The 9,216-nt window shown below is 38.9% G+C and overlaps 1 protein-coding gene across 2 annotated transcripts; it reads right to left on the bottom strand.

The window, feature by feature from the left end:
* Positions 1 to 42: 42 nt before the first annotated feature.
* Positions 43 to 8,525, bottom strand: meiob (meiosis specific with OB-fold). Of its 2 annotated transcripts, none has more exons than XM_005448115.4 (14): positions 8,390 to 8,525; positions 7,988 to 8,075; positions 7,768 to 7,825; positions 7,458 to 7,589; positions 7,235 to 7,307; positions 6,883 to 7,078; positions 3,763 to 3,863; positions 3,477 to 3,529; positions 3,192 to 3,287; positions 2,710 to 2,802; positions 1,360 to 1,504; positions 1,081 to 1,267; positions 776 to 862; positions 43 to 695 (listed from the first exon to the last, which is right to left on the bottom strand). In XM_005448115.4, exons 2-14 carry the CDS (start codon positions 8,042 to 8,044, stop codon positions 579 to 581), a joined length of 1,395 nt encoding a protein of 464 aa, XP_005448172.1. In that variant the 5' UTR covers positions 8,045 to 8,075; positions 8,390 to 8,525; the 3' UTR covers positions 43 to 578. The 2 variants fall into 2 exon arrangements, with proteins under 2 accessions (XP_005448172.1, XP_005448173.1); XM_005448116.4 differs by having other exon boundaries at positions 8,367 to 8,478.
* Between the last annotated feature and the right edge of the window lie 691 nt (positions 8,526 to 9,216).

The raw sequence follows: 9,216 nt of genomic DNA, 5'->3' as shown, positions 1-9,216 counted from the left end.
GACAAATGAAGGCTAAAAAAAAGAAAACAAAAGACCAGAAAATCCATTATATTTTTTATGAGTCTTAGTCTGAAGAACAGAAAAACCTTTTCATCAACTAATGCATAAAATTCAGAGATTAAATGGTGTCAACTTGACTTAATTATTTAAACAGAGCAGTACCTAATCTTTAAAAATGCTTCAAAAGTATGTATCACACAGTTTTAGGGGCTCCAACCACTGAAGAACATGAAGAACACAGCTTACTGTCTAACTTGTGCATATTTGGAGATGTTTTAAACCCAGACTGCTCCTTAGCTTTAATATAATGGAACATAAAAGTTGCAGTGTAAAACATAACACATTAACATGGAGCGGATGAAGTTAGTGTAACAGCTTTAAAATCAAACAACTTAGCAGCATGTTTTATAAATAAATACTTTTACATAAATACATTAAATAATCTGGTGTCCTAATAAATAATTGTTAATAATTAAAACTCAAAGTGCACATGCATGAAAGCCTGTTGTTAACATGTGAGTCCAAACACCAAACAGTAGGTGAGGCAGAAAGCTGAAACGTGTGAGTGAGTATGTTGATCACAGGCGCTGCTGCAGCAGGGCAGACATGTGCTGCTTCACCTCTCCTGCATCTGCCAGCGAGCAGTCCAGGATCATGCCCCTGATTCCACTCTTCATCTTAGGAGAAGGAATGATCTACAGCACATCAAAGTTTTGTAAACACTTTGTTTTTACAGCTAATAGCTTTTGCAGCTTGGTATCAAAAGCTAAGGTACCTTCACATATATTTTGCATCTCTCCAAAAGAAATTTCCACTTCATTGCAGTCCTCTCACCATCAGTCAAACTGATGAACTCCTCTGTCTGAAACAGATCAAACAGAAAAAGTGATGTGGCAAAGCTATCAACCAGCACCATTCAATTACTGGATTGTGGAGGTTCATCTGAGCAATAGCTACAAAATACAGAATAATTAGATAATTTTGTAACTGACATCGGAGCCATACATAACAGCACAGATATAGGAGCACAAGGTTTAGAACTGAGAGTGGAGAATCGTCTTTCTATGAACTGATACTTACTGTGCATCCCAGAGCCTTTTCTGCCACTGGACTCCTGAGGCTGCAGGCGTGCAGAGTGCCGGTGTGGTCTGTGAAGTCCACCAGGAGATCAAAGCCTGTAGTAGCTGAAACAATCTGATCCTTTCCTGGACATAACTGGTTGGTGCAGCTGTTCAAGTCCTCAGTCACCAGGAATTTGCATTTAGAGCTGAAGCAAAGACAAAGCAAAGAGCTGATCTATGTTCTTGTTCAAGGAAGTGGCTGTCATGGTTATAGGTAGTAAACAATGTGTGAATTTACCACCGTGTCTTGATGACTTTTGAAACAGATGAGTCGAGGTCGAGCTTGGAGATGAAACTATATGTGATGCCAAATAAAGCCTCAGGATTCTCTCGGGCCTTCTGGATCAGCTGGCTCACTGTGTAAACGTCGGTGATGGACTCCACTGCAGACCAAAACAGCAGCATACATGTGTACTCAAAGGCCACTTTCTACCTGCTCAAATGCTCATTAACACACATCAGCCAATCACATGGCAGCGGCCAAATGCATTTAAGCATGTAGACATGATCAAGACCACGTGCTGAAATTTTAGGAATCATCAGAAAGGGGTGAAGATGACTTCACTGTACTCATAGTCATGCTCTGTTAGATTCATATGACCAGATCTCAGTCCAATAGAGCACCTTTGAGATGTGGTGGAGTAAATCATTCACACCATGGATGTGATGCCGGAAAATCTGCAGTAACTTTGCGATGTTGTCATGTCAATATGGACCAAAGTCTCTGAGCAACGTTTCCAGCACCAATTACGGCAGTTCTGAAGGAAAATGGGGTTCAACCAGTTACTAGCAAGGTCACAGTCTGCAGTCTTTATACAAAGAAAATCCTGATGCCAGGATACTGATATGCTACATATTAAAGAAAGAAATTCCTCCTCAACAATTTAATTGGTGGGAAAAAATGTTTTCGGACTGGTAAGTCATATCTTCTATGTTGTTTAACACATCTAGATGTAACTACCAGGGAATAAAAGCTAAAAATTTTGATCTCACACTCACATGTCTCAGTGCACAGCAAAATCAAAAATTTATTGGCATCATAGTCTCAATACCTCCTCTGGAAACACTCTTAAAGCCTGAAAATCTTTACACCAGAAGGTCTCTATGTGGACTGAGAAAAAAAATAAAATAAATGAACTATTGGTTTTCATTTTCAAGAAGAAAAACAGCAGCTAGAAAAACAGCAGCTAGAGTAACTGTGTGGCTTGGTAATGTGCTTTTAATGAGGGGCTGAACTGACTGTGCTACCACTGGTCAGTGATGGAGGTCTAAGCCACAGGTTAGCCGTACTCATCCGTCGGATCCTGTTAGTTTTGCTCTTTTTAGGGGATTTACCAAAAGTGGGAAAAATGACTTTTTGATTTGATAATAGCATCTTGCATTCACCTTTTAAACTTTCCTATATGCCCTCTGTAACTGAAAATATCATTATTTTATATAATATAATCTTTTGCTTAAAGATCCAAGACAAAAGCAGGGGAAATAACAGCATCTGATGCCTCAAATTCAAAGAGTCTTTTACATTTAGATGAGCAGAATGACTTATATGAATATGGGGAAGTCATGACAGGAACTCATTATAACTTACCAGGAACATCCTCTGGCATGTCATCTTGATCCAGAGCTCCAGACTCTGACACCTCTTTAGCATAGCTGAACAGCAGGCTGGCCTCTCGGGTGTCTGAAAACAAATTATGATTGACTCTAGCATGTTTCTCTCCCTGCACAGCAGGAAGGAAAGCTCCATTTCTTTCACTGTCTACCATGACTGATTGGTTAAGTCCAAAGCCAGCATTTCAGTCTTGTTTTTGATCAATTACACCATTTAAATCTCTATCAGAGCCTATGTCAAAGGAGTTTGCAAAGAAAAGCGTCTGGACTTCTTTAAGTTGCTTGAAGACGTTTCACCTCTCATCCGAGAAGCTTCTTCAGTTCTAAGGTCAAATGGCCGAGAGTCCCAGATTTAAATCTGGGACTCTCGGCCTCTTGACTACGATGACCTGGATGAGTGAGAACCTTCACAGACATATCAGAGCCTATGTTTTTGTAAGTGCCGCTGTGATCTCTTACCAGGATTGACAGTGATAATGCTTTTCGAGTTAACGGTTGCCACCATGCCGCTGCGAAAGCTGTCAAAGCTGATCTTCGCGTCGGCTATGAAGAGCACTTGGAATGAAGAAAAACAGTTGAAACAACAGAAAACCATCTTAAACGCAAACACGCGGTTGGATCTCAGGTAACCACCGCTGTGTTTGTCTTCGGCACAATATGCTAATGGGACATGACGGGCAGGAATAACAGTTAAATAAAGATTCATTTCTGCGGCAGAGAAAGAGCAGCAGCCCCTAAACCTACCCGTCTCCCTGGGTATCAGAGGTTGCATGAGCTGAATGGCTTCTCTGTCCCAGCTGTGAGTGAGACAGAGGTCAGGGAGTCACTCAGGGGAGAGAACAGTCAAAAATCAAACACACATGTAGTTCAGAGGGGTAATCTAAGGCGTTGTATTGCTAATGTAAATTTGTGGTTGCTTAAGGAGACACAGCGGTGATCCAAGAGGCAGTAAAGATGGAATATGGCACAAAAGCAACAGAAGTAATAAATCTACGTTCATTTTCCAAATTAATAAATGCCTTTGACACACCAGACGAGGGGGAAGGAAGAGACAGAGTCATCAAAGAGCCTCACTTCCAGCCTCTGCCCTCTGCGTCCGTCTGAAGTGGTGAACTGCTTTGTGTCTCCGATCTGAAAATGCAAACACGGTTACTTGAAGTTCCTATCACACTATCTCCCTTTCATGTGACACTGAGATCAGGGCGGGTCTGGCCCGTGTGTGAACTTTGGGGCCATTATGGTGAGCTGGTATGTTCCAAAACCAACAACAACTATTCACCATGAAACCACACGCACACAAACACAGACACAGTTTAGCCTAATTGACAATTTATAAGATGTAAATGAAAACTCAACTTATTTGATCGCTCACTCATCACACTCATACACAACAGGCTTCCCACCACAGCGTCTCTCTGACAGGTTATGTGACTTTTCCGTGACTGACTTTAATAATCCAACATCGAGCCACTTTTTAACTACCCTCCCTCTCTTTTCTTGTTAAAGTTGTTTTTCAGCTCAAGAAACTTTTAACAGCCTATTTTCCACCATAGTTCAGTTTATGATAGAGGAAAAAACAAAACAAACACCATCTAATGTAATCAATGTGGGAGCAAAGTTGGAAAATACATATTTTACTAACTGAAAACCACCTCTTAAAATATGGATACATTTAATATACTCAAGTTTATATGATTGCAATGTGTTACTTGGCAAAGAATCTACTAAGCACAAACATGCTATAAATGTTTCTACACTGTAAAAGAAAATCCTAATATAAAAGTATTTTACTGTGTATTTTACAGTTTTGTTCTGTTCTTCTAGAATATCATTAAATTTACGTAAATAGACTGTGATTTCACATTTCAAATGTAAATTAACGTAAAATCACTGTAATTTAAAAAACACAATTTTCTTGTTTTTTTAATGTATTTGTCTGTACATATGCATATTTAGATTGTTAAAATACATTCACAAATATATATATGTGTCCGTTATTTGAAAGACTGAACTGTTAAATTCGAATGTAATGCTATGGAACAATATATAAAATGATTCTCATAAACTTTTTTTTACATCAAATAATAATTATTATTATTGCTATTTAGGGCGATCGTGGCTCAAGAGTTGGCAGTTTGCCTTGTAATCAGAAGGTTGCCGGTTCGAGCCCCGGCTCGGACACTCTCGGTTGTTGTGTTCTTGGTCAAGACACTTCACCTACCACCTACTGGTGAGGGGCCGATGGTGTGATATGGCAGCCTCGCCTCTGTCCCAGGGCATGCAATCCATTATTATTTAAACTAACTGTATATTTCTGTACATTTAAATATTATTATTCATATTGCCACATTCATTGACCTTGTTTATAGGTAATTTCATTGTTTACTCACATTAACATGTTCCTAATTTAATGTTTAAAAGCACTTGAAAAAGGCAAAATCCCATGTAAAATTAGGGCAACAAACTGTATTGTCATTACTGAAAATAACCGTATTTTTATGAGAAAGTTATTTTCTGTTATTTTCTGGTATTATTTTGGCGCCCCAGCTGCCGGAATATTACTGTTTTTCTAGGATTTTTTTTAAAACAGTGTACTGAACGGTTTTTATTTTATTGTATTGTCTTTGGAAATCTGATTTGGTTGATTGTCGTTTATTTATTTCCTCTTTAGTGTCAAACTAAGTTTACACAACCTGTGATGCTACAGAACAAATAAACACAGGCTGTCAGTTCAATGTGAAAATCCTAGGTGATTTTCAGAGAAGTTAACCATCTGACCTTAACCTTGAGGTCGATGTCACTGAGATTTGAGCAATACGAGATTTTTAGAAGATGCACCTATGGCATGAATTTCAAAATCCTGTGTCTGGTTCTCAAGTTATCACATTCACAACTTTGGGTGTCTAACAGGTGCGGTACGACAATACTCCGTTGGCCTTTTACAACTGAGGGGCAGAAACTATGTTTAGCAGATGAACACTATCTGAGAATCTAGGAAACAATCCAGCAAAGACCTGACACAGTATCTGAGAGCTTGCCTCTGGCCCTTCAGTTTTTCCATCTACAGTTCACTGAAGCCGCATCAGAAATGGTCTCAGTGGAAGCGTCACTGTCAAGAAACCATTCTTAAGGAAGGGAAACATGTAGAAAAGGCTTAGGTATGAAAATTACACAAGAACTGGACTGAAAACCCAACAGGTCTTCTGGAGTGACAAAGACGAATTTGAAATGTCTGTTTCAAATCATCATCAGTAACACTATCAGTCATAGACTGGCCTCTCCAGAGACCCCACCTCAACATTATTAAAGCAGTGTGCGATCATCTTGATGAACAATGGAACAATCAGCAGCCAGTTTTGAATGTCCTTCCAGAAGCCTGGAGAACTGTTCCTGGCTACATAAAGAAAGAAAGCTGCCTAAGAGAGTTCAGTGTTAAAGAATGACGATGAGCAGTGGCACAAAACTTTTGCATGCTAATATAGAAAGAGAGAAAGTTTTCTTTCCCACTTAAAGAGTCTTTAAAAATGCCATTATGGAAAACTGGGAATGCTTTTGAAAAGGTCATTGCTTATTTGATTGCTGAGAATTTGAATACAAAATAAAAACTACTGTAATAACTAAACTGTAAATATAGCTGCCAGGATTTGGCCATAAAACAAAATCCAGCAAAATGAGTTCAATAATCAACATTTTATGCCACATTCTGGCCACATTTTAAAAAATAATCATCTTACAGATGCTATTAAAGCAGTTTTTTAATCTTTAAATAGTGCAAGCTAAGCTACTGGGGGTAAATTCTCATATGACACACTACATGGACATCAGAGTGAAGTTAATCTTGATACATGTCATTTTTCAAGAACTCAAATATTTATTTCCCTAGTTGGTGTAATGTTTATTGCCCTCTTTACTGCACACTGATCTGTCCATGCATGTACAGAAAAGCATTCTGGGAAAATAAGGAAAAAAACACTAACCTCAGTAAAAGCAGGTGAGGTGGGTTCATGAAAATATCAGCACAATAAATATGTAAATAAAAAAGTATTTGTGATTAACAGCTTAAGGCACTCTACACAAAAACCTTAAGTGTATAAAAGGTGAACTTTTCTCCTATGTAACACTGAGTGACTGAAGCCTTAAAGTGTCCTACCGATTTTACAGCAGCAAGTATATTTATCACCGAACCATCCAGCTTTTGCCCGTTGGCCACTATGTCTCCCAGAGAGTAGAAATCTCTAGAGTCCTTAACAGGCAGGTGAATCAATGACAGCAGTCTGTCAATGGTGTCCATATCAGCACACAGACACACCTGGGAATGAGCCTCCGTCACCAGCAGCCTGTAGTGGCTAAGACAGCAGATGCTATCATTACACATTACTCCCTGTTACACCATGCTTTGCACAGCATTACATTATGTTTGCCTCACTTGCCATCAGCTACCTAAAAGCACAGTAAGGAGAACATGCTTCTTAGATAGCATCTGTCTTAAAATGCTAAATTACCTCGGTGTTGCAGGACAAAATCGATCTCCTTTTTCCAGGTCTTTGGTGGCAACTAAAGGGTTTTCAATTGTGACTGAAAAGGAAGCAAAAGAAGCAGTTCTGTTTCCAAGCATCATTATGTAATGTCTATAGGCAAGAAATACATTAAAAATGTTTCAGTTTATTAAAAAGCAAAAGAGGACAGTAAAAGAAATCTACACAACTTTGAGAAAGACTTTCTCACCACAGTCCCCAATGCTGATGCTGCTGGCCAGCCCGTTGACGTAGGCATCATTTCCCCAAGCGCTCACGTTGATGAAGAAGTCCGGAGAATCTTTAACAGTGAAGCCAAAAGTGAATCTGTCCATACCAATATCTGTATTTCAGAAATGGAGGGTTAGTTTAGTGATGCAGTTCAACGGAGAAAAAAGAAACCTAAAAATCACCACCAGGAGAGGGCGCTGGTGTACAACACACTGAAGTGCAGAGCACGAGGAGGAATGTTGAAAATAATGGTGAAGGTGCACTGATAGAGATACAGCCAGGATACGAACTTTTTCTGTCAGGGAAGCTTTTGACGTCAGTTTTTCCAATGATGATGCCTGCCACTTTCTGGAAAACATTACAAGGACAACGGGAGTGCATCACAGTATTTAATCAAACTCACTAAAACAAGCCTGAAAATACACTGGGCTACATTCGGGTATAAGCCCTAGGAGAAAGCAGAAAATAAAGGACATGAAGTTTAAAAAAAAAAGAATCAGTTGAACTCACTGAATGAGAGATGTTGGGATGCAGCTCAGAGATAGCGATATAGGTGTGAGCAGCCATTTTGTTTATTCATAACCTCAGCACGGTCGGTCTATAAATAAAATAAAAAAATAATAAACAGAAGTCAGGAACTGGGCCTCAGCTGAACCTCTGCAAGACGATTTCTACATCTGCTCTGAATACATTAAAACACAGTGAGTAATGTGTAAGAGCTACATACATTTACTAGCTAAATTTAACTTAATGCAGTAATTATATAAGTACCAAGCTAACGCTGGATTATTTTTAGTACTTTTAACGCTAAATTTGATTCAAACAGACTAATTTTACAGTTGTACTCTAGCCTTAATACTCTTTAATTTAAGGCTCAGCATGTTTTTACCGTTTGCCGTCTGCGGTTTTTACCTGTCTCCAGCAGTTCTGTTGTCACGTGACATAAGATTTTCGCGGTGAAGCTGTTGCACGCGACGGTATAACGGAGCTTTGATGCTGCCTTCATTGTTGCTGGAAATTTCTGCATTAATACAGCTGCGTCTTCAGGCTACAATACACATACGAACGAAAAAAAAAAATACGGCTCTCCTTTCATAGTGGCATACATTAGTAAAAGGTACAGAACAACTGTTAGTGTGAACTAGGAGTTTTCTTTATTATTTTATAATAAAGGTTTTATGTTTAAAGTCACATAAGTCTTTACTGTCATTGTGCCACTATCACAGGGTCACCACATAATTAGGTTGTGCTAAAAAAAACAACCCAATAAATAAAGAAATACAAATAATACAAATAATAATAAATATAAAAGTCTTAAATACTGTCATATAAATAATCAAATGCAAACATAAAATATTAAAGTATTAAATATTAACACACACACACACACACACACACACAAATATATACATGCAATATTATTCAAGTCTTTTAGCAGCTTCACTTCACTGGTCCCCTATGATGTTGGTGGCCCAGTTTGGGCAGTGGGGCTTGAAGATGTCACTAATTGCAGTTGCTGGATCCCAGTGATTTTCTGGGCCTCCTTAGCGATCCTCTGTAGTGCCTTCTGAGTCGGTTTGCTACAAGTTAGTGAGGAGATTCTGAGGTAATTCAACCTTCCTCAGGTTCCTCATGAGATCTAGGCATTCCTGAGCCTTGCCAGTGATAGGAGAGGCTCAGGACAGATCCTCTGAGAAGGGGACACTGAGGAATTCAAATCCAGAGATACTCTCAACAGC

Source organism: Oreochromis niloticus, linkage group LG8 (assembly GCF_001858045.2).
Source record: "Oreochromis niloticus isolate F11D_XX linkage group LG8, O_niloticus_UMD_NMBU, whole genome shotgun sequence".
NCBI classification, from domain to species: Eukaryota; Metazoa; Chordata; class Actinopteri; order Cichliformes; family Cichlidae; genus Oreochromis; species Oreochromis niloticus.
Note: the sequence above shows the minus strand (reverse complement) of the source record. Positions and strands in the feature narration are given on the sequence as shown.

Coding starts and splice junctions, on each gene's coding strand:
- meiob (XM_005448115.4), bottom strand. CDS start 8,044: ATGGCTGCTCACACCTATATCGCTATCTCTGAGCTGCATCCCAACATC. Junction 7,826..7,987: donor ATCCCAACATCTCTCATTCA/GTGAGTTCAACT, acceptor AATGTTTTCCAG/AAAGTGGCAGGCATCATCAT. Junction 7,079..7,234: donor TTTTGTCCTGCAACACCGAG/GTAATTTAGCAT, acceptor CTGCTGTCTTAG/CCACTACAGGCTGCTGGTGA.